At 42.5% G+C, this 25,493-nt stretch overlaps 1 protein-coding gene across 1 annotated transcript; it reads right to left on the bottom strand.

Annotated features, from left to right (window-relative positions):
* Positions 1-936: 936 nt before the first annotated feature.
* On the bottom strand, positions 937-19,707 carry LOC311106030 (synaptosomal-associated protein 25-like). Its single transcript, XM_084148302.1, has 9 exons — positions 19,301-19,707; positions 17,423-17,497; positions 7,847-7,930; positions 6,946-6,987; positions 6,667-6,715; positions 4,857-4,968; positions 4,393-4,530; positions 1,544-1,688; positions 937-1,448 (listed from the first exon to the last, which is right to left on the bottom strand). Exons 3-9 carry the CDS (start codon positions 7,928-7,930, stop codon positions 1,383-1,385), a joined length of 636 nt encoding a protein of 211 aa, XP_084004428.1. The 5' UTR covers positions 17,423-17,497; positions 19,301-19,707; the 3' UTR covers positions 937-1,382.
* Positions 19,708-25,493: the final 5,786 nt, after the last annotated feature.

Here is a 25,493-nt window from a genome sequence, read left to right as displayed (position 1 = left end):
CTACTAAAACACATGAAGGTCTTAAATACTAGGCTACTAAATTATAAGAATATACCATACACGAGCGGAAATCGTACAGTAGTCAATCTAAAACGAAATAAGCGCTATTTGCCAACGATCCTACCTTTCCCAGTGACATTGGGAACTTGTCTTAATAAATAAGGCTAGAGCAATTAAACGACCACGAAGGGACTCGAACCCTCAATCTTCTGATTCGAAGTCAGACGCCTTATCCATTAGGCCACGCGGTCTAATGAATAATGCACCTTCACTCTCCATTTAGAGCTAGCTAGGCATGTAACAAAACATACCTGTGTTAACATAAAGAATTATCCATATTTTAAATGTGACATTAATTTAACATTTTATACACAGAATTACAATCTCTGTCCATATTTTTTCAGTTTGAAGTTTGCGAATGAACACCACAACATGGTCCTCTGTAGCTCAGCTGGTAGAGCACGGCGCTTGTAACGCCAAGGTAGTGGGTTCGATCCCCGGGACCACCCATACACAAAAATGTATGCACGCACGACTGTAAGTCGCTTTGGATAAAAGCGTCTGCTAAATGGCATATTATTATTATTATTATTACAACATCAGAGGGATGTAATAGGGGGACGGGAAGGGGGATGTGGGCCTGGTCTACTTGATGTTATGACAATTAGGAAATTGTGCGATAGAAACCCAGCTATATTGAAGTGCTAATATAGTCTTAACCAAAACTCAAACATATCAATTGCTAGATACATGTAGATGTCCAGTTCACAATCTCAACACAGCCTACATGGGAGAATGTGTCTACCATCAAGCAAATCTTGAGTTAAATAAATAAAAACGAAAACTGAGCTATAAAGTGCATTTTAAAAACTATAGTCATCATTGAAAGGCAAACCTCATTAGTGTTAAAAGAAAAGCAGACACAGAATGTTGATTCCTTCCCATTTACTTTAGTCTGCCTGGTGACAACAAGCATAGCAACCCAATTCCACTGGTGCTCCATTCTGCATCGAAAGAGAATGGGAGGGAGGATAGCGGAGGATGTTGAAAGAGCGGATGGGCATGTGTATCTAGTATTTTAGAAAACAATCTAGCCAACAGATGGCAGCAGAGTGGTCTCCAGGCTATCTGGGTACCAGTCTAGGTAGCATTCCACTCCTTGTCCTCTTCTTTGTCGTGTGGCAGAGACTGGCAAACAGGCTAGGGTCAATGTAGAGCCAGGTATGAATAATGATGTGTACCCTGCTGCTCAGGCTTTATGATAAGGCATACAAGACCATTTGGCAGATTTTCTATGTGGGTGGATGGTCACTGGACACATATTGGCACAGAAAGACAGGGAGTAGATAAGATCACACAGCGGAAAAGGACAATCTTCCTCTTTATCTCTTCATTAGATTGTTAGCTTTCTGATTGGCTGCATCGATGCGGAATACATTGAGAATCACCTGTAAAAACAACACATTAGATTAACGTTCAATACAGAATTGGTCATCTATAGTTATTGAATAAATAGCTGTATGGCAGGTACTATAGCACTGACCTTGCCCTGAATGCGGTCAATCTGGACATTCTGCGTGTCGATCTCATTGCCCATGTCCAGTGCCATGCTCTTCAGGTTGCCTATGATGCTGCCTACATGTCCCAGATTCTCCTCCATCTCATCTTCACGTGCATCATTTGTCACCCTGATAGACAGACAGACAGACAGACACAGACAGAAATATAGATAAAGAGAAAACACATCAACAGAATGTAACATTTGCAGTTGTCAGTTTGTACATTTAACAAAAATGTACGGTACGTTGTTGTTTTTGCAAGGCGTATTCTCCCTGCATCCAGGTAGGGGCACTTGGTTTTTATAAATGTCCTCTGTTTGGCCAGGTGCTCCTACAGCACATGACAGGTGACTGCTTCTACAAGTCAATGTGTTATAGACAAGAGTAAATATCCCCCGGCTGCCACACACAGCCTCTGTTATGTACACAGTCCTTGGAGCTATACAGTAAATGAGCAAGTAGTAGTTGTAGTGATTAAAACCTGTTTTGGGCATAGCTGGGTTATCTCAAATCAATGCAATGGCCAAATTAATCAGAAAATATTTGTAAACCAAAAAATATGTGCAGACTGCAGCAGACAGTTTAGGTTTTTTTCTGGATCAAAAAGGGGCTTAGGTGGTGGGTGTGGCTGGGCATGGCAATGGTTGCGGTCAGCCTATCGGTCAAGGCCCTGAGCAAGAATTCTTATTAGGCCATCTTGGTGGCAGAAAGGATTTTGGTGTTTTAAAGGCAATTACCAGCAATTCTACACATTTTTCCATGTAGTTCTTATGCTCAAACAATACTGAATTCATCGTTTTGTCTAGCTTTTATTTAAGAGATTGTTAGTTATAAAACGTAAAGAAATATATACAGTGCATTCGGAAAGTATTCAGACCCTTTAACTTTTTCCACATTTTGTTATGTTACAGCCTTACTCTAAAATGGATTCAATTGTTTTTTCCCCTCATCAATCAACACACAATACCCCATAATGACAAAGCAAAAAATTGGTTTTTAGAAGTTTTTGAAATTGTATTAAAAATAAATAACTGAAATATCACATTTACATAAGTATTCAGACCTTTTCGTTAGTACTTTGTTGAAGCACCTTTGGCAGCGATTACAGCCTTGAGTCTTCTTGGGTATGACGCTACAAGCTTTTGGGGAGTTTGGGGAGTTTCTCCCATTCTTCTCTGCAGATCCTCTCAAGCTCTGTCAGGTTGGATGGGGAGCGTCGCTGCACAGCTATTTTCAGGTCTCTCCAGAGATGTTCGATCGGGTTCAAGTCCAGGCTCTGGCTGGGTCACTCAAGGACATTCAGAGACTCATCCCGAAGCCACTCCTGCGTTGTCTTGGCTGTGTGCTTAGGGTCGTTGTCCTGTTAGAAGGTACACCATCGCCCCAGTCTGAGGTCCTGAGCGCTCTGGAGCAGGTTTTCATCAAGGATCTCTCTGTACTTTGCTCCGTTCATCTTTCCCTCGATCCCTGCCGCTGAAAAACATCCCCACAGCATGATGCTGTCACCACCATGCTTCACCGTAGGGATGGTGCCAGGTTTCCTCCAGACGTGACGCTTGGCATTCAGGCTAAAGAGTTTAATGTTGGCTTCATCAGACCAGAGAATCTTGTTTCTCATGGTCTGAGATTCCTTTAGGTGCCGTTTGGCAAACTCCAAGGGGATGATCATGTGCCTTTTACTGAGGAGTGGTTCCGTCTGGCTAATCTACCATAAAGGCCTGATTGGTGGAGTGCTGCAGAGATGGTTGTCCTTCTGGAAGGTTATCCTATCTCCACAGAAGAACTCTGGAGCTCTGTCAGAGTGACCATTGGGTTCTTGGTCACTTCCCTGACCAAGGCCCTTCTCCCCTGATTGCTCAGTTTGGCCAGGCGGCCAGCTCTAGGAAGAGTCTTGGTGGTTCTAAATGTCTTCGATTTAAGAATGATGGAGGCCACTGTGTTCTTGGGGACCTTCAATGCTGCAGAGATGTTTTGGTACCCTTCCCCAGATCTGTGCCTCAACACAATCCTGTCTCAAAGCTCTACGGACAATTCCTTCAACCTCATGGCTTGGTTTTTGCTCTGACATGCACTGTCAACTGTGGGACCTTATATAGACAGGTGTGTGCCTTTCCAAATCATGTCCAAGCAATTGAATTTACCACAGGTGGACTCCAATCAAGTTGTAGAAACATCTCAAGGATGATCAATGGACACAGGATGCACCTAGCTCAATTTTGAGTCTCAAAGCAAAGGGTCTGAATACTTATGTAAATAAGGTATTTCTGTTTTTTATTTTTAATACATTTGCTAACATTTCTAAAAACCTGTTTTCGCTTTGTCATTATGGGGTATTGTGTGTAGATTGAGGAGGATATTTTTTTATTTAATCAATTTTAGAATAAGGCTGTAACGTAACAAAATATGGAAAAAGCCAATGGGTCTGCTAACTTTCCGAATGCACTGTAGGCCCATTATCTGTTCTACACACTCTGTATCTGGTGTCAGTCGTTTAAGTTAACACTGAAAGCGTTTTTCCATCCCGAAAATCTATTAAAATTAATTAAATTAAAATGACAGGTTTTTATTTATAACTTTTTTTTTACACTGTTTGGAATTAGCGGCCCCCCAAAAAACGCTTAGACGGCCCGCCCAAGACTTTTCTATGAAAACAAAAAAACTGGAATTATTATCCCATATCCATAATGGTGTGATATATGCCTACTGTGTACAACAATAATAAGATGTCGGTCTCTTAGGAATTGTGAGGGCACGTGCACGTCTTTGAGTATATTCCATTGGTTGGGATTTGTTGCCTTGCTATTGGGTTTGTCATGCCTTTGACCATTATTACTTGCGTATGTAGCCTCCGCTCATGATCATCTGCTCTCTCTCATCCACAACGTGTGAGGATGGCTGGCCGGACACCACCCCATCCTGGTTGTTCCCCCACACCTTCTTATAGGCCCCACTCTCCTCAAAGTCCTTCAGCCTATGTAGAGGCAGAGGCAGAGCCAAACAGGACAGAGCACATCACACAGCCATACACACAGAGCTTCATATCACAGTACATTGTGTTAACTCAGAGTACAACAAAGGGTCACCTGCATGAAATAAACAAAACTCCTGATCTAAGCCCTGACATGTTGAAGAAGGAAGGAAGAGACAAGTCAAGCAAGCAGGAGTCTGATGCGTGGCAACTAGCAAACAAAGTGTAAAGACTGGCACACCAATATGCACATTAATACTTGAGGAAGGAACCATGTATTCCCCATCTGCTCCTGACACTCATGACCCATCCCACCTGCCAACACCTACTTATCACAGAAGCACAGACCGCAGCATTTGCCCAGGTCTGTTAGGTTCTTCTCAGCCTCCTTCATATCCGAGTTGATCTGGTCCAGGCCCTCCTCAATCCGCTCCATTTGCTCTGGACAATGCAAAACGTAAGGGAAGGGTAGGAATGGGAGAACGGGGAAGAACGTAATATAACACAAAACTGTTCTATCACCAAAGCCCCCAACTGACAAATAAAAGCCAGGAGTCAAACATAATGCAATTGCACAAATATGGTATGTGCAAACCCCAAAACTGAGAACAGGACAAATTATTTAATAAAGGTCCGCACAAGTCCATAAAATGCATGGTATTGTGTGAGTAGAAGATATACGGTTTGTAAAATACAACTTTTTTGGGACATTACCATCATTTTCTTGTGGTTAACTTTGCTGTAGTCTTCTAGTCACCAAATCTCACAATGGAACAAAACAAAAATACACACAAAATGAATCATGGCCTGGAGCAGAGGCTGGATGGATGGACAGACAGACTGTCTGGTTGCCCGTTGGCCTGACGGGCACTCAGGTGACATACAGATGACAGGTGTCCTCAGAGCAGGGCACACCTACTTGATGCGGGGCCAGACACACAGGCCACTACACTTGGCCATGACAGTTAGGTTTTTCTCAGCCTCTTTCATATCCTTGTTGATTTGATCCATCCCCTCATCGATGCGGTCCAGTTGCTCTGCCCATATGGGGCATGTGATGGGCAGATGGGAGAGAACACACACATACAGAACATACACACAAAAGCAGACACACACATACAGTGCCTTGCAAAAGTATTCATCCCCCTTGGCGTTTTTCCTATTTTGTTGCATTACAACCTGTAATTTAAATGGATTTTTATTTGGATTTCATGTAATGGACATACACGAAATAGTCCAAATTGGTGAAATGAAAAAAATTACTTGTTTAAAAAAAAGTGGTGCGTGCATATGTATCACCCCCTTTGCTATGAAGCCCCTAAATAAGATCTGGTGATACCAATTACCTTCAGAAGTCACATAATTAGTTAAATAAAGTCCACCTGTGTGCAATCTAAGTGTCACATGATCTGTCACATGATCTCAGTATATATATATATATATATATATATATATATATATATATATATATATATATATATATACACCTGTTCTGAAAGGCCCCAGAGTCTGCAACACCACTAAGCAAGGGGCACCACCAAGCAAGCGACACCATGAAGACCAAGGTCAGGGACAAAGCTGGGCTTTGCTTAAAGAAAAAAAGAAGCAAACAAGTTTGGTGTTTGCCAAAAGGCATGTGGCAGACTCCCCAAACATATGGAAGAAGGTACTCTGGTCAGATTAGACTAAAATTGAGCTTTTTGGCCATCAAGGAAAACGCTATGTCTGGCACAAACCCAACACCTCTCATCACCCCGAGGGGGGGGGGGGGGAATAGTTATGCACACTCAAGTTCTGTTTTTTTTGTGTTATTTCATGTTTGTTTCACAATAAAAAATATTTGGCGTCTTCAAAGTTGTAGGCATGTTGTGTAAACCAAATGATACAAACCCCCAAAAAATCCATTTGAATTCCAGGTTGTAAGGCAACAAAATAGGACAATTCCCAAGGGGGGTGAATACTTTCGCAAGCCACAGTATCTTACACACATCTAGTATACTGACAAAAACATGAGCACTCACTCATGGATATACAGACAAGAACAAAGACCATCTAAGGTTGCTGTTGTACGATTGACATTGATGTTGTGTCCACATCTTCCAATGAGAGAAAATTATTATATAGCGTCCATTTCATTACCTCCTTGTTCGTCCAGCATGACCAGGGCCCGGATTCCTGAATCTTTGCTCTGTTGAGATCAGAAATGGCATTAGATTCACCAGAATGTTGCTGTTCATGATTTTGCATTTCAACTGAATCAAATGAAGACTCTTCAGTTAAAAGACTGAATTAAGTTCATTATCAATAGGCAGCCAAAAAATCAACTAGAGATAATGTGATTATAATGACGACGATGTGTCATTATTAGGGCTTGGTCAACAGAGGCACAGTGAGTGGCAGGTGCAGAGTCTCCCATACCTGCTCTACTAACTGCATCATACGACGGGTACTCTCCAGGGACTGGATGAGGAGGGACAGAGAGACAGGACACCATTAGAGGATTTAGTTACCTTAGATACAGTACTAAAAACATTTCAAATCCTGAGGGTGAGGCTCAAAAACTGTCCACTTCCACAGATGAAATGCACTAATCAGGATCACTCAGTGTGAATTATCTTTAATATTATACATGTTGCACTGTCTTAGGGCTTTGTCTTTATAGCTACAACAGTATTTGTATTGCCCAAATATGGAACAGTAAACAAATCACAACACTATTCTCTCAGTTAAAGTATTTCCATTGTTAATCAATCTTAGAAGACACACTGTGTGTTTTCATAATCTCATTGAACTCTGCCCCTTCCCCTGTTTTTCATAGAACTGCTATGGAGATCGAAATATCCTGTACTGATCTAATGGCTTGTTATATTTCCACACAACCAGGGTCAGGCTTTGCCGATAAACAAACAGAATACTTTCAGTTGTTTGTGTGCCAAGAATGTGTTTGTACAGATAGTACAGATAGCTGGGGCCTTTCTCCAAGGTATTTCCTGATGCTGAGGTAATTGGACTGGGAAATGGCTGTGATGCGCAGTAAGTAACCTTTACCCAAGGGGAAACCCTCTGGGAGAGAGGTTTAGGGTGATGTCACTGTGTAATCTCTCTGAATGTTGCAACTCTGAAAACAATGCCCGGGTATGGCAGGTAACCTTTTCTATAGCTCCTGGCATGATTTACCCTTTATCCTGGAGGCCAATGGTCAACAGCCAACGGCTATGGCGACATTGTGTATTGATCTTAAAAAGTACAACTGAACCTTCTGTTGTTGATATTTCAAAGTTAAAGAGGTTAGCGCTCTTTAGACGATATATGACATTACCTCATCTGTCACCTGGTTGGCCCTCCTCTGCAGCTCCTCCTGTTCTGTCCTCACGGGCGTGTCGGCAGCCATCTTGCCTGACATCTGCAGCAGCCAGGGGAGGAGAGCACAGTATGGTTTTCTCAGTAGCCTCTTTCCCAAGAGGCAAGGCTAGAGCATCAGGTGGCTTTGACACTAGTCCTGGTAAAGACAATGAAAACAGTGCAACAGTACAGAGCTCTTTATGGACAGTTTTTGTACAGAGTACAGTAATTGCCTGTGCTGTCCATGCTCTGTATTGAGCAGGGATTCTCCATCTGTCGGAGGCCTGCATCCTGTGAAGCGTGTGAGTGGGTGGATTTCCTCGTCCTTCTTGCCAGCCGTGATTTTGGGCAGCTCCATGGTAAGAAATGTGACCGTTCCTGGTGCTAAAACAATGTCCTATCCCGGAGCTTGAGTAAATTACATTACTAAGCTGCTCCCGAATGTATTACGTCAGGACATGGAAATCAATTCTATCGTAGTCCATGTGGGTTTTAATGACATTATGAAGGGCAGCTCTGAACAGTTGAAACTGGATTTGAAGAGCTGATTGACTCTCTGCTAGACACTAACAGAAAACCATCATATCTGGCCCTGTGCCCTTTCTGAATCATGGCATTGAACGCTTTAGCAGGATTCATGCTCTTCACAACTGGCTACGTGATTATTGCAGCTCAATGGGTGTAACTTTTGTTGACAATTTCGATACCTTTTGGAAACAAAACACGTTTTATGAGGATGGGATCCACCCAAATCATTTGGGTTCCTGGATCCTTTCACAGCATTATAAGGCTGCGTTGAGACAATGACTTAGCAATGACCCAAGCCCAGCTCAGCTAATCCCTACCATTGTGATGCAGAGTTGTCAAAATGCTTCAGCAAATGTACATTACATCAGGGGCGTCGGTAGACACAATGTGGGTAACCTGGTTTGTGTCCCTCTAGCTGCCCTGGGTGCCTCTGCTGATCCTGCAGCTGTTGTGTGCAGTGATCATGTGCCTAGGAACCAGATTTATACTGTTAGCACTGAGCCGGTGTGCCCGAGGAGGCAGTCCACTGCGCAGCTCACCCTGCACTAACACAAAGAACATGAGCACATCTACTGCTGCTAAGCTTCTCAGTAAAGCAATAAAAACAAGCAAGCATCACAGAAGAAAAGTGCTCAAAATAGCCCACGTTAACATATGTAGCTTAAGAAACAAGGTTCATGAAATCAATAATTTGCTAGTAACAGATAACATTCATATTCTGACTATCTCTGAAACTCACTTAGATAAAACCTTTGATGATACAGTGGTAGCAATACAAGGTTATAACATTTACAGAAAATATAGAAATGCCAATGGTGGAGGTGTTGCTGTTTATATTCAGAGCCACATTCCTGTGAAGATTAGAGAGGAGCTAATCTTAAATACTGTTGAAGTAATATGGCTACAGGTTCATCTGCCTCACCTAAAGCCAATTCTGGTGGGAAGCTGTGTGACGAGTACTGAGGATACGAAGAGGCAGGACGCAGGAATCAACAATGTAAAGGTTTACTTAACACTGAGCAAGAGAACAACAAAGAGCGAGTACACAACAAAACACTAACAATCACACACACAACACTGAATAGTCCAGGGCTATATAGGGGTGTTGATGAGATGATGATGTGCAGGTGCTCTGGAGGTGATTAGGGTGCGTTGGGTTTCCATTCCGGTGTTGCGCTCAGACTGGTGGCTCAGTAGACCGGCGAATCAGATTGCCAGAGGAGAGCAACGGGAGGAGACGTGACAGTACACCCCCCCAACGCGTGGCTATCGCCGCAGGACATTGTCATGCATGGGGACGACCCCGAGGATGAGGAGCGGGCCGGTCAGGGCAGCGACGGTGGAAGTCCAGAATTAGGTTGGGGTCCAGAACGTTCCCAGCCGGAACCCAGCTCCTCTCCTCAGGACCATGCCCCTCCAAGTCCACCAGGTAACGAAGCCGTCCCCCACGGAACCTGGAGTCCAGCAGGTCCCTCACTGCATACGCCGGACTCCCTGTTGTAGCCGGAGGAGACGCTCACCCCCGTCCTTTCCCTCCATGGAATGATTGAACACCGCCCTGAACTGAGCGAGGAAGGTGGGGTAGGGACGCGCCGCGGCCTCACCTCCTTCCCAGACTGCCATGGCCCAATCCAGTGCCTTTCCCTTCAGTAGCGAAATCACCAGCGCTATCCTGGCTTGGTCAGATGGAGATGCCCCACGCTGACGCACCAGATACAGTGAAACCTGTAGCAGGAAGCCTCTACATTTTGTCATTTTCCCGTCATAGCGCTCTGGCAGGGCAAGGGGTCCCTCAGATGTTGGTGATAGCCCGGGAGGAGGTGGTCTGGGTGCACTCGCCGCTCCCTGAGGTGGAACTGGAGCGATGGTCAGTTTATGCAGCGTTTGGAGCACTTCCTGCATGGCGGCGTTCAGCTGGGCAATCTGCTGCTGGTGCTGGTCGAGGCGCTGGGAAACTCTAGGAGGATTACCTGCTGCATCCATCTTCGTGATTGGTGTGTGATTCTGTATCCCAGGAAGGAGATGGCCTGTTGGTGGAATTCACTTTTCTCCCTCTTCACCAACAGGCTGTGTTCCCGGAGGCGGAGTAGGACCGCTCTGACGTCCCTGACGTTCCCGGATTCGGATCAGGTTGAAGGCACTCCTCAGGTCCAACTTGGTAAAGTACCGGGCCCCTCGCAGCTGCTCAATGGCCGACGGAACCAGAGGAAGGGGTTACCGGTACCTAATGGTGACTGCGTTCAGCCCCCGGTAGTCAATCACGGTCTCAGTCCTCCATCTTTTTTGGCCACAAAGAAGAAGTTGGCGGAGGCAGGAGAGGTAGAGCGTCTGATGCAGGAATCAACAATGTAAAGGTTTACTTAACACTGAGCAAGAGAACAACAAAGAGCGACTACATGACAAGACACTAACAATCACACACAACACAACACTGAACAGTCCAGGGCTACATAGGGTTGGTGATGAGATAATGAGGTGCAAGTGCGCTGGAGGTGTTTAGGGGGCGTTGGGTTTCCATTTCGGTGTTGCCGAGGTGGTGCGCTCAGACCGGTGGCTCAGTAGACCGGCGAATCAGAGCCCCGGGAGAGGAGCAACGGGAGGAGACGTGACAAGCTGCTATAGACCACCAAGTGCTAACAGTCAGTATCTGGATAACGTGTGAAATGCTTGATAATGTATGTGACATCAATAGAGAGGTATACTTTCTGGGTGATTTAAATATTGACTGGCTTTCATCAGGCTGCCCACTCAAGAGAAAGCTTCAAACTGTAACCAGTGCCTGCAACCTGGTTCAGGTTATCAGTCAACCTACCAGGGTGGTTACAAACAGTACAGGAATTAAATCATCAACATGTATTGATCATATCTTTACTAATGCTGCAGAGATTTGTTTGAAAGCAGTATCCAAATCCATTGGATATAATGATCACAATATAGTAGCCATATCTAGGAAAACCAAAGTTCCAAAGGCTGGGCCTAATATTGTGTATAAGAGGTCATACAATACATTTTGTAGTGATTCCTATGTTGTTGATGTAAAGAATATACAGTGCCTTGCAAAAGTATTCATCCCCCTTGGAGTTTTTTCTATTTTGTTGCACTACAACCTGTAATTTAAATTGATTTTTATTTGGATTTCATGTAATGGACATACACAAAATAGTCCAAATTGGTGAAGTGAAATGAAAAAAATTACTTGTTTCAAAAACGTCTCTACAATTAATAACGGAAAAGTGGTGTGTGTATATGTGTCACCCCCTTTGCTATGAAGCCCCTAAATAAGATCTGGTGATACCAATTATCTTCAGAAGTCACATAATTAGTTAGATAAAGTCCACCTGTGTGCAATCTAAGTGTCACATGATCTGTCACATGATCTCAGTATATACAGTGGGGAGAACAAGTATTTGATACACTGCCATTTTTGCAGGTTTTCCTACTTACAAAGCATGTAGAGGTCTGTAATTTTGATCATAGGTACGCTTCAACTGTGAGAGACGGAATCTAAAACAAAAATCCAGAAAATCACATTGTATGATCTTTAAGTAATAATTTGCATTTTATTGCATGACATAAGTATTTGATACATCAGAAAAGCAGAACTTAATATTTGGTACAGAAACCTTTGTTTGCAATTACAGAGATCATACGTTTCCTGTAGGTCTTGACCAGGTTTGCACACACTGCAGCAGGGATTTTGGCCCACTCCTCCATACAGACCTTCTCCAGATCCTTCAGGTTTCGAGGCTGTCGCTGGGCAATACGGACTTTCAGCTCCCTCCAAAGATTTTCTATTGGGTTCAGGTCTGGAGACTGGCTAGGCCACTCCAGGACCTTGAGATGCTTCTTACGGAGCCACTCCTTAGTTGCCCTGGCTGTGTGTTTCGGGTCGTTGTCATGCTGGAAGACCCAGCCACGACCCATCTTCAATGCTCTTACTGAGGGAAGGAGGTTGTTAGCCAAGATCTCGCGATACATGGCCCCATCCATCCTCCCCTCAATACGGTGCAGTCGTCCTGTCGCCTTTGCAGAAAAGCATCCCCAAAGAATGATGTTTCCACCTCCATGCTTCACGGTTGGGATGGTGTTCTTGGGGTTGTACTCATCCTTCTTCTTCCTCCAAACACGGCGAGTGGAGTTTAGACCAAAAAGCTATATTTTTGTCTCATCAGACCACATGACCTTCTCCCATTCCTCCTCTGGATCATCCAGATGGTCATTGGAAAACTTCAGACAGGCCTGGACATGTGCTGGCTTGAGCAGGGGGACCTTTCGTGCGCTGCAGGATTTTAATCCATGATGGCGTAGTGTGTTACTAATGGTTTTCTTTGAGACTGTGGTCCCAGCTCTCTTCAGGTCATTGACCAGGTCCTGCCGTGTAGTTCTGGGCTGATCCCTCACCTTCCTCATGATCATTGATGCCCCAGGAGGTGAGATCTTGCATGGAGCCCCAGACCGAGGGTGATTGACCGTCATCTTGAACTTCTTCCATTTTCTAATAATTGCACCAACAGTTGTTGCCTTCTCACCAAGCTGCTTGCCTATTGTCCTGTAGCCCATCCCAGCCTTGTGCAGGTCTACAATTTTATCCCTGATGTCCTTACACAGCTCTCTGGTCTTGGCCATTGTGGAGAGGTTGGAGTCTGTTTGATTGAGTGTGTGGACAGGTGTCTTTTATACAGGTAACGAGTTCAAACAGGTGCAGTTAGTACAGGTAATGAGTGGAGAACAGGAGGGCTTCTTAAAGAAAAACTAACATATCTGTGAGAGCCAGAATTCTTACTGGTTGGTAGGTGATCAAATACTTATGTCATGCAATAAAATGCAAATGTATTTCTTTAAAATCATACAATGTGATTTTCTGGATTTTTGTACCTATGATCAAAATTACAGAACTCTACATGCTTTGTAAGTAGGAAAACCTGCAAAATCGGCAGTGTATCAAATACTTGTTCTCCCCACTGTAGTCAGCAACACCACTAAGCAAGGGGCACCACCAAGCAAGCGACACCATGAAGACCAAGGAGCTCTCCAAACAGGTCAGGGACAAAGTTGTGGAGAAGTACAGATCAGGGTTGGGTTATAAAAAAATAACAGAAACTTTGAACATCCCACAGAGCACCATTAAATCCATTATTCAAAAATTGAAAGAATATGGCACCACAACAAACCTGCCAAGAGAGGGCCGCCCACCAAAACTCACGGACCAGGCAAGGAGGGCATTAATCAGAGAGGCAACAAAGAGACCAAAGATAACCCTGAAGGAGCTGCAAAGCTCCACAGCGGAGATTTGAGTATCTGTCCATAGGAACACTTTAAGCCGTACAATCCACAGAGCTGGGCTTTACAGAAGAGTGGCCAGAAAAAAAGCCATTGCTTAAAGAAAAAAATAAGCAAACACGTTTGGTGTTCGCCAAAAGGCATATGGGAGACTCCCCAAACATATGGAAGAAGGTACTCTGGTCAGATGAGACTAAAATTAAGCTTTTTGGCCATCAAGGAAAACGCTATGTCTGGCGCAAACCATACACCTCTCATCACCCCGAGAACACCATCCCCACAGTGAAGCATGGTGGTGGCAGCATCATGCTGTGGGGATGTTTTTCATCGGCAGGGACTGGGAAACTGGTCAGAATTTGACAGTTTTGCCTTGAAGAATGGGCAAAAATCCCAGTGGCTAGATGTGCCAAGCTTATAGAGACATACCCCAAGAGACTTGCAGCTGTAATTGCTGAATAAGGTGACTCTATAAAGTATTGACTTTGGGGGGGGGTGAATAGTTATGCACGCTCAAGTTTTCAGTTTTTTTGTCTTATTTCTTGTTTGTTTCACAAAAAATATATATGTTGCATCTTCAAAGTGGTAGGCATGTTGTGTAAATCAAATTATACAAACTCCCAAAAAATCCATTTTAATTCCAGGTTGTAAGGCAACAAAATGGGAAAAATGCCAAGGGGGTGAATACTTTCGCAAGCCACTGTATGTTGGTCCGTGGTGTGTAATGAGGAGCAAACAGACACTACACTTGACACATTTATGAAATTGCTTATTCCAGTTAGTAATAAGCATGCACCCATTAAGAAAATGTTAAATCCCTGTGGATTGATGAGGAATTGAAAAATGTTATGGTTGAAAGGGATGAGGCAAAAGGAATGGCAAATAAGTCTGGCTGCACAACCGATTGGCAAACGTATTGCAAATTGAGAAATCATGTAGCTAAACTGAATAAAAAGAAGAAGGAACAACACTATGAAACAAGGATAAATGACATAAAGAATTATAGTAAAAAGCTTTGGAGCACCTTAAATGAAATTTTGGGGAAAAAGGCAAACTCAGCTCCATCATTCATTGAATCAGATGGCTCATTCATCACAAAACCAACTGATATTGCCAACTACTTTAATAATTTTTCCATTGGCAAGATTAGCAAACTTAGGCATGACATGCCAGCAACAATTGCTGACACTACACATCCAAGTATATCTGACCAAATTACGAAAGACAAGCATTGTAATTTTGAATTCCGTAAAGTGATTGTGAAAGAGGTGAAAAAAGTATTGTTGTCTATTAACAATGACAAGCCAGCGGGGTCTGACAACTTGGATGGAAAATTGCTGAGGATAATAACGGACGATATTGCCACTCCTATTTGCCATATTTTCAATTTAAGCCTACTGGAATGTATGTGCCCCCAGGCTTGGAGGGAAGCAAAAGTCATTCCGCTACCAAAGAATAGTAAAGCCCCCTTTACTGGCTCAAATAGCCAACCAATTAGCCTGTTACCAACCCTTAGTAAACGATTGGAAAAAATTGTGTTTGACCAGATACAATGCTATTTTACTGTAAACAAATTGACAACAAACTTTCAGCATGATTATAGAGAAGCACAGCACTTACACAAATGACTGATGATTGGCTGAGAGAAATTGATGATAAAAAGATTGTGGGGGCTGTTTTGTTGGACTTCAGTGTGGCTTTTGACATTATCGATCTGCTGCTGGAAAAACATATATGTTATGGCTTTACACCCCCTGCTATAATGTGGATAAAGAGTTACTTGTCTAACAGAACACAGAGGGTGTTCTTTAATGGAAGCCTCTCAAACATAATCCAGGTAGAATCAGGAATTCCCCATGGCAGCTGTCTAGGCCCCTTGCTTTTTCCATCTTTACTAACGACATGCCACTGGCTTTGAGTAAAGCCAGTGTGTCTATGTATGCGGATGACTCAACACTATACTCGTCAGCTACTACAACAACTGAAATAACTGCAACACTTAACAAAGAGTTGCAGTTAGTTTCGGAATGGGTGGCAAGGAATAAGTTAGTCCTGAATATTTCCAAAACTAAAAGCATTGTATTTGGGTCAAATCATTCACTAAACCCTAAACCTCAACTACATCTCGTAATGAATAATGTGGAAATTGAGCAAGTTGAGGAGACTAAACTGCTTGGAGTAACCCTGGATTGTAGACTGTCATGGTCAAAGCATATTGATACAACAGTAGCTAAGATGGGGAGAAGTATGTACATAATTAAGCGCTGCTCTGCCTTCTTAACAACACTATAAACAAGGCAGGTCATACAGGCCCTAGTTTTGTCGCACCTAGACTACTGTCAGTAGTGTGGTCAGATGCCACCAAGAGGGACTTGGGAAAATTGCAGTTGGCTCCGAACAAGGCAGCACGGCTGGCCCTTAAAAGTACATGGAGAGCTAACATTAATGACATGCATGTCAGTCTCTTCTGGCTCAGAGTGGAAGAGAGATTGACTTCATCACTGCTTGTTTTTGTAAGAGGTGTAGACAAGCTGAATGTACCGAGCTGTCTGTTTAAACTACTATCACACAGCTCGGAAACCCATATATACCCCACAAGACATGCCACCAGAGGTCTCTTCACAGTCCCCAAGTCCAGAACAGACTATGGGAGGCACACAGTACTACATAGAGCCATTACTACATGGACCTGTATTCCACATCAGGTAACTGATGCAAGCAGTAGAATCAGATTTTTAAAAAATAGGTAAAAATACACCTTATGGAACAACAGGGACTGTGAAGAGACACACACAAGGGTATAGACACATGCATACGCACACATTGTGATATTGTTGTATGGTGGTATTAAACATTTTGTATTGTAGATAGGTAGTGGTGTAATAATGTCATATGATGTACTGTTTTATATTTTGTTTTATATGTAATGTAAGTGCTTTAATATGTTTGGACCCCAGGAAGAGTAGCTGCTGCCTTGGCTGTAGCTAATGGAGATCCCTAATAAGTACAAATACAAATTAGAAAATGTAGGCAGTATCATCCAGAAACTCTGACATGGAAACCTTACACCCAGTAATGTGGTTTATCATTGACTCAGGAAGGGCATGCCATGAGCTGAATGAAATTTGCCCTCTAATTACCCATTGCTCTTTGAGTGAGCTTGAGGACATGGAACAATACTATTAAGGTCAATACTATATGGGATCAATCATGATTTCAAAATGATCTGTTGGTTCAACTCTGTGGCTACACATCCTTTCTCTCGAGCACAGTTGGAGCCCCATAGTTGGAGCCCCATTTGCACCTGGCATGTCAGTTTGATTACTGAATTTTCTACCCTGCTTGTTTTGTCCTCACCCCTCCCCATCCCCACTCGACTCTGTGCCTCTACTGCCTATTCCTTCAGATCATATTCCATTCATTGCTTAGCATAATTAGTGCCTGTTTCACAAAAGCTCTCTTGTTCCTCAGACCCTCACACCTACATGCATCCCACCTACACTCCTTCCATTCTGTTGTGAGGGAGTTGAGGTGCAGCAGCATCCTTATAATTACCATTAATCACCACCTGCCTCACCCAGGCAACACGCTGAGAGACAAGAGGAGAGGGAGAGAAAGAAATGGAGAGAGAAAAAGAGGGAGAGAGGTGGGGGAGGAAGAAAGACAGAAGGAAAGAAAAGAGGCAACCAGAAGTAACAACAGTATGCTTTGTCTGGGAATGAAGGGCTATAAAGATTGTGACACATACTGTATATATGATGACGGTTAGAAGTTGTTGTGTAAGGAGGCCCACAGGAAAAGCTGGTTTTCTGGGGAGTCACACCTGGAATGAGACTTTGAGAACTTAATTGCCAAAGAAAAAACAGAGCTCTTTTATCTCAATGCAGATTCCCCGTCTCCTGCCCTTGATTCAATGAGAACTGTATCTGCTGTGCAAGATAGACAGATGAGAGTAAGACAGACCATACATCTTAACCAAAGGCTTCCTGTTGCACTCCTACTGCCCCACCTACGCATCCCATCGTTGATGGTCATGACAGCCATTTCCACAACTCATGAGAGAGACATAACAGGGTTTTCAGCCACAGAACGTACTCTATTAAAAAAGCTCAGAAGTATTGTGTGCAACGTGCCTGTTTTTGTATGCTTAAATAGAACAGAACGAGTATAAAAGAAAAGTCACAGTCACAAGCAACACAGTTATGTGACAAGCAGAGGTAATTCATATTTATTTTTATTTATTTAACCTTTGTTTAACTAGGCAAGTCAGTTAAGAACAAATTCTTATTTACATTGACGGCCTACCAAAAGGCAAAAGGCCTCCTGCGGGGACGGGGGCTGTGATTAAAAATATAGGACAAAACACACATCACAACAAGAGAGACACCACAACACTACATAAAGAGAGACCTAAGACAACAACATAACATGGCAGCAACACATGACAACACAGCATGGTGGCAACACAACATGGTAGCAGCACAAAACATGGTACAAACATTATTGGGCACAGACAACAGCACAGTGTGTAAAGTTAGGGTGTTCTCATAACACGTTGGACGAATGAATAAAACAGAAGGATTGAAATGAGACAAGCATGCTGATTCATAGCTTAGCCATTGGAAAAATTGCTACCGTTGGGAGGGAACGCTTTGATGCCTTTTAAAAGGCTGATTAATTGGTAGTGTAGGGTTTATTATTATCTTCCACATTTGCTTTATGAAGTGCAAGTTGTCATGCAACCCACCACCCCCCCTGTAACCTACACCAAAGGAGACCCCTGGCCATGCTCTATAAATTGAGTGACCGCTATGGATGCATAGCCTATGTACATTACATAACCATTTATATAATCTATCTGAAGGGACATATCTGAATATCTGATTTCCCTCTAATTCAACAGATGACAAACGTGTGAAAGTATCATACAGTATCTGATTCTGATCACAAAGTGTGTGTTTGTTTGCCAACACGTGTGTTTGCCAACACGCTCAGAGCGATATATTAATCTAATGTTAACCTGCTGTAAATGTCAACCTGCATGGCCCCTGAAAAGGGCAGAGATTATTGTTCACAGCATGACTTGTTTTCTGACATCATGGATCATGGTTACCCACTGAAGAGGACTGCCATGTGGAGGGAGCATTGAGAATCCTATGTCACAGAAATTACCACTGATGAGTAAATACCAATCATTGTACACCCCCACTAGAATAATAATCTACCCCCTACCCTAAAACACTAATAAGAGAATATTATGTTATTGATAACCTTATGAAGGACTGGGTGCAGCTACGAGGCATGGGAGGATTCAGCACATTGTGTTGTGGGAGACCTATAATTGCAATGTTTACATAGTATCAAGTCACATGCATGTTTACATCAAGACTAGATACTGATATTATTGATTTTCTAAATAACATTCACTTTATCAAACTTATCAAACAATGGATTTTGCCATATTTTGTTGTAACTATTTTAGGCTATAAATAAATAGATAAACAGTGTCGATGCGATGGGTCAAGCTTAGCCGCCACATAGCCTATATTATAATATAAAAATCACTCAAAACGTAATCCTATGTCTATAAAGTGATAAACACAGTTAAAAACAACTCTAAACTTACCTTTAACTTAAATGAGTGGTCGTGTTTGCCTCAACTTTGCCGAACAATTCACTGGAACATCCTTCACCTGTTTGTTCATTGATCTACCCAGTCCCTCAGCATCATCTTCGAGGTGTTTGTTCCTTTCTTCCAGGTCCTCTCTGCCCCAGGTAAATCCGAGGACACGCCCCGATTACCACCCGCTCACCCAATTGGTGGCTCTGTCTTCGACGTTACACCCCGACAAGGGGATCTCTCATTTTATTGGCTCTACTCCAAGTCCTTCCTCCTCGATCACGCCCCTTTGAACAGCCGCTCTCTCGTTGCTCTGGAAACGGCCCGGGTACCTGTGAATGTCATCAGCGGCTGTTCTGTGCGCTTCTCCTTTTTTCCCATGCAGTGTGTAAATAAAGTTAATAGTCAGCCAAGTTTAGGCTATTATTCGGCAGAGGTGGAAGTCAAGAGTGGTGCTGATGAATAACTGAATAACAATTAACTTTATTATTGACTTGGCTTGTAAAAGTCAGTCAAATAACTACAATAAAACTTAAATATTAAAGTTATTTACAAACACATGAGAGGACATGTCTTTAATGACCAAAATAAGAAAATGTAGAAATTGTAATTACTGAGACAGCTGCAAGTAGCAAGTATTAGGTAATATTGCCCCTTTATTGAGCACTAGAATTGATTACATTACATAGCAGTATGGACTGTTTGACCAAAAGTGTGTAGCCGAAAAAAAGGAAAACACAAAACTTTAAAATATTTTGAATATTGAAAGGTGGTTCAGTTTGGCGTATTGGAGAGAAAGTATATTTGTGCTTTCCCGGTATTGCTGCAATGCTGCCATCTAGTGATGAATTGAATGAACAGCCAGAGGTCTGCGTGGTGGGGGCTAGGACACAAACACAGACCAGGTTCTGTTAACACTAACACTCAGCCCTCTTCACTGCAGTCGGCATGCAGGCCAACATACACCAACAGCTATGGCTCATTTGCTCAAAAGAGTAGTATTTACTTCTAAAACTTAAGACTATGATGGTGTTCTGAGATGTTATAAAGGGTGTTAAAGTGTTAACTCACAGGATCTGAGGGCACAAATTGACTGGGGTCAACATTGCTGTTGGAGAAAACCGGAAGGACCATTGTCTATTACTATTTAATAACTACTGAGTGTGCAACGTCATGAATGTAGTCAGTATACTGACAGTGTGTGTGTTTATGTGTGTTTGTGTGTGTTCGTGTCAAAAGGAGCCAGGACTACCTCACAACATCCAGTATGCCACCAATTAGTTTTTTGGCCAGAAACATCTTGATGAGGGACAGAGGTGAAAATCTACAAAAGGAACCTAGAGAGAAAAAAATTATACGAGTTTGATCATTCATATCTATTTGTCCACTTTAAACAAAAAGGCGACAACAGAGAGAGAAAGCAATATATATACATTATGTCCACCTGTAATAAATGTGTTCTTAGTGGGGCTCCCTCAGAAAACTGCAACATTGCCTGTATTGGTAAGCAGCACAAATAGTAACCTCTGCAGCAGATTTCAAAAGTGACGAAGAAGACAAAACAAATCAACGTGAAACAGTCAGATAAACTTGTGAAGGAAATACACTACCGGTCAAAAGTTTAGAACACCTACTCTTTCAAGTGTTTTTCTTTATTTTCACTATTTTCTACATTGTAGAATAATAGTGAAGACATCAAAACTATGAAATAACACATATGGAATCATGTAGTAACCAAAAAAGTGTTAAACAAATCAAAATATATTTTATATTTGAGATTCTTCAAATAGCCACCCTTTGCCTTGATGACAGCTTTGCACACTCTTGGCATTCTCTCAACCAGCTTCACCTGGAATGCTTTTCCAACAGTCTTGAAGGAGTTCCCACATATGCTGAGCACTTGTTGGCTGCTTTTCCTTCACTCTGCGGTCCGACTCATCCCAAACCATCTCAATTTGGTTGAGGTCAGGGGATTGTGGAGGCAAGGTCATCTGATGCAGCACTCCATCACTCTCCTTCTTGGTAAAATAGCCCTTACACAGCCTGGAGGTGTGTGAAAATGATCTGGCAAGTTTAATAAGGGTGAATTATATTTTCTCTTGTGACATATTCAAATTAGTTTATTACGCCATGTCATAGTTCTCAATAATTATTATTTTGATGAAAACTACATTTTATACTACTAATGTAGTTCCAAGTTATGTCGATATTCCTTCTTAATTGGCAAAATAACGTTATGGAAAAATTGTTTAATGTATAAACCTCTTAAGGATCTGACCCTTTTTTTCAATTTTCGCCTAAAATAACTTACCCAAATCTAACTGCCTGTAGCTCAGGACCTAAAGCAAGGTTATGCATATTCTTGATACCATTTGAAAGGAAACACTTTGAAGTTTGTGGAAATGTGAAATTAATGTAGGAGAATATAACACATTACATCTGGTAAAAGATAATACAAACAAAAAAACATGCATATATATATATAATTTTTTTTTTTTCATCATCTTTGAAATGTAAGAAAGGCCACAATATATTATTGCAGTATAGGCACAATTTTGGTTTTGGCCACTAGATGGAAGCAGTGTGTGTGCAAAGTTTCAGATTGATCCAGTGAAGCGTTGCAATACTGGACTATTTTGTATAAAGTCTGCCCAAATGTGCCGAATTGGTCAATTGATACATTTTCAAGTACATAACTGTAGAGAACATACAAAAATGATATGGTAATACAAAATGTAAGTTTACATACTCCCAGGAATGTCATACATGATGGATCATTAGCTTATACACTAACTTTCACACATCTAGATGGCTGGGCGGTGTGGGTGTGGAGCCAGAGACGGCAGGGGTTCAAACTGTAGAACCCAGTTCCTACATTTGAATATAAAAATGGATTTTATCAAACAAAACTATGCTACATTTTATCTCTGGGACGCTTATGATGACAAATCAGAGCAAGATTACTGAATGTAAGTACATTATTTACCTTCAGAGGTGAATGTATCAAACCAGTTGCCGTGATACGTTTTTTGTTGTTGTGCAGTCTCCTCATACAATAGCATGGTATTTTTTCACTGTAATCCCTACTGTAAATTGGACAGTGCAGTTAGATTAACATGAATTTAAGCTTTCTGCCCATATAAGACATGTCTATGTCCTGGAAAGTTTGCTGTTACTTACAACAGTCATGCTAATCACATTAGCGCATGTTAGCTCAACCGTCCCAGTTTACGGAACACCGATCACGTAGAGGTTAATGTGGCAAGTCCTCTCTTGCTGTGGGGGAAAAAAAACTGATTTTGTGCAGGTTTTCAGTGGTCATTGAGCTAAACATTTTAGCTTGACCTGACAACCCTGCCTGCGTGTCCATGTGCGTGCCAGGTCTTGTCAGCATGTTAGACTGGCTAGCAATTTGCACACCTCATCACAGGAAAACCAGGTAAATACTCTAGTTTATTGCATGGGTGATGAGTCAGATGTGCTAAGAGGTAGGGCTGGGCAGTAAACCGTATTTTACGATATACCTGTATTAATGCACAGACCGGTTTGGTGTTTTTACCTTCTATACCGGTATTTGAATGTTTGGTTTGTTAAATGTGATACGCTGTGTGTAACGTCCATTTTAATAGTTTACTTGGCTACTTGAGTCGTCACTCTCTGCTCTCTCCATGCCGCTTTCCACACAGACCTAGCCCCGCCCCCTGTCACTCAGGAGAGCATTTGTTGTTCCTCGACCACGAGACACTTGCGTTCAGTCTGCATGGTCAATGCAGCACATGCAGCAATGTTGATGACAATGATACTGTTTTCACATTGCTTCGTAATAGGCCCCATGTAGCTCAGTTGGTAGAGCATGGCGCTTGCAATGCCAGGGTTGTGGGTTTGTTTCCCACTGGGGGCCAGTATAAAAAAATTTATGCACTCACTAACTATAAGTCGCTCTGGATAAGAGCGTCTGCTAAAATGACAAAAAATATAAATCCACTAGCATTCTATAATTTCACAATTAGTTTGTGTTTCTTACATCTGCAAACAGCTAGTTTGTATTTTCTTAGTAAGTTGGGCCTAAAGCTTGTTAGCAGCTAATGCTAATCACTAGTTAGCTGGCTAGCAAGCTAGCTAGCTAGTAAAACAATCAGAATGGAGAAAGACCCATTGAAATAACTTAGAATGGATGTGTTGCCACCCTATGGTCACACACTACTCATAAAGCAAATGTAGAACTTTCATTATTAAAAAATATACAAAACCGTCAAATACCGTTATAGCGTCCATTATTTTATTTTATTTATACTAAGAGGGATCAATTTCACAGAAGAAGAAAAACTGGAGTACACCAGCATGAAAAAGCTTATTTATGTTTTTTTTGGGCCAAGGAACATTTTTATTTACGAACGAGCTAGGTTTAATCAGCGAATGCAACAGGCAAATGACACTGTTGACTCATTTATCACGTCACTATATGCACTGACTGAAAACTGCAACTACGGGCCATTAAATGATGAGCTCATATGGGACAGACTAGTTGTAGGTCTGAAAGACAACATTGTCAGAGAGAATGCAGTTAGACAAAGACTTGACTCCAACAAAAGCCTTTAATATGGCGAGACAATCTGATGTAATAAATAGCGCTAGCAAAGCAACTACCGTGGATGCAGTGCATGCTAAGAAGAGCTTCAAACAAAATAAGTTCAAGAAAAAGGGACAAGCATGCACACAGGAAAAAAGTTAACAGGAGGCACCGAGCGAGCAAGGATAGAAAATATGCTCCAAGTGTGGGATAACGCCAACTCATTCAAAGTTTCAGTGTCCAGCAAAGAATGCTGAGTGGCACAACTGTGGACATTATGGAAAAGTGTGTAAGTCAGGTAATGCACTAAATGCTGTCTCAGAAGACAATGGTATCCTTTTCCTGGGGACAGTGAATGCAGAAGACCCATGGTCTCTACGGATAAAGATCAGGAACTCCAATGTCAAGTTTAAGATCGATACAGGAGTTGACGTGACTGTTATACCAGAGGAGGTGTACAGAGAGATCACTAAAGAGGACAATATAGACAATTTGACTCCCGAGTGGCGCAGTGGTCTAAGGCACTGCATCGCAGTGCTAGCTGTGCCACTAGAGATCCTGGTTCAAGTCCAGGCTCTGTCCCAGCTGGCCGCGACCGGGAGACCCATGGGCGGCGCACAATTGGTCCAGTGTTGTCCAAGGTAGGGGAGGGTTTGGCCGGCAGGGATGTGGGTTCGTTTCCCACGGGGGGCCAGTATGAAAAAAATTAAACAAAAAAACATGTATGCATTCACTAACTGTAAGTCGCTCTGGATAAGAGTGTCTGCTAAATGACTAAAATTTAACCTCTGTCAATAAACCACTGTCTGGGCCAGGGGGAGCTCGACTTATTGTAGTTGGGTTAGCAAACGAAACGCTGTGCTATGGAGAGAAATGCACAACAGAGGACATTTATGTAGTGAAAAACCTACACACAGCTCTGTTAGGCAGGCCAGCTTTAACTAAGCTAAAGCTAGTGGCAAGGCTAGATAGCATAGACATGGACACAGTTAAAGTAACTTACACCAAGCTCTGTGGTGGTTTAGTGCAGCAGCCTTACACAATCAAACTCAAGCCAGATGCCGAACCCTGCTCACTCCACTGCCTTTGATGGAAAAGGTGAAGAAATAATTGAAGCGAATGGAGCAGTGGGACGTCATCACCAAAATAGAGGAGACTACTGACTGGTGCTCAGGGATGGTTGTTGTTCCTAAGAAAGATGGCACAGATCGCATCTGCGTGGATTTGACCCTGCTAAATTAGTTTGTGTGTAGAGAGAAATTCATCCTACAGACAGTGGGGCAAACACTGGGAATGTTGGCAGGAGCCCAGCTATTCACCAAGATTGATGCAACATGGGATTTTGGCAAGTACCACTAATGAAGGAGTCGGCACGCTACACTACATTTATCACTCCATTCGGAAGGTACTTTTTCAACTGTCTTCTATTTGGGATAGCCTTCGCCCCAGAACACATCCAGATCCGGATGGTGACGGAGGGTGTTGATGGAGTGGTGTGCCACATGGATGATGTGCTAGTCTGGGGGAGAGATTAAGCTGAGCACGATGTGAGAGTACACACAGTCTTGGAAAAGCCCAAAAAGCAGGCATCACGCTGAACATGGAAAAATGTGAGTTCGGGAAAAGAGA

Source organism: Coregonus lavaretus (genome assembly GCF_964263955.1).
Source record: "Coregonus lavaretus genome assembly, chromosome: 30".
Lineage (NCBI taxonomy): Eukaryota > Metazoa > Chordata > Actinopteri > Salmoniformes > Salmonidae > Coregonus > Coregonus lavaretus.
Note: the sequence above shows the minus strand (reverse complement) of the source record. Positions and strands in the feature narration are given on the sequence as shown.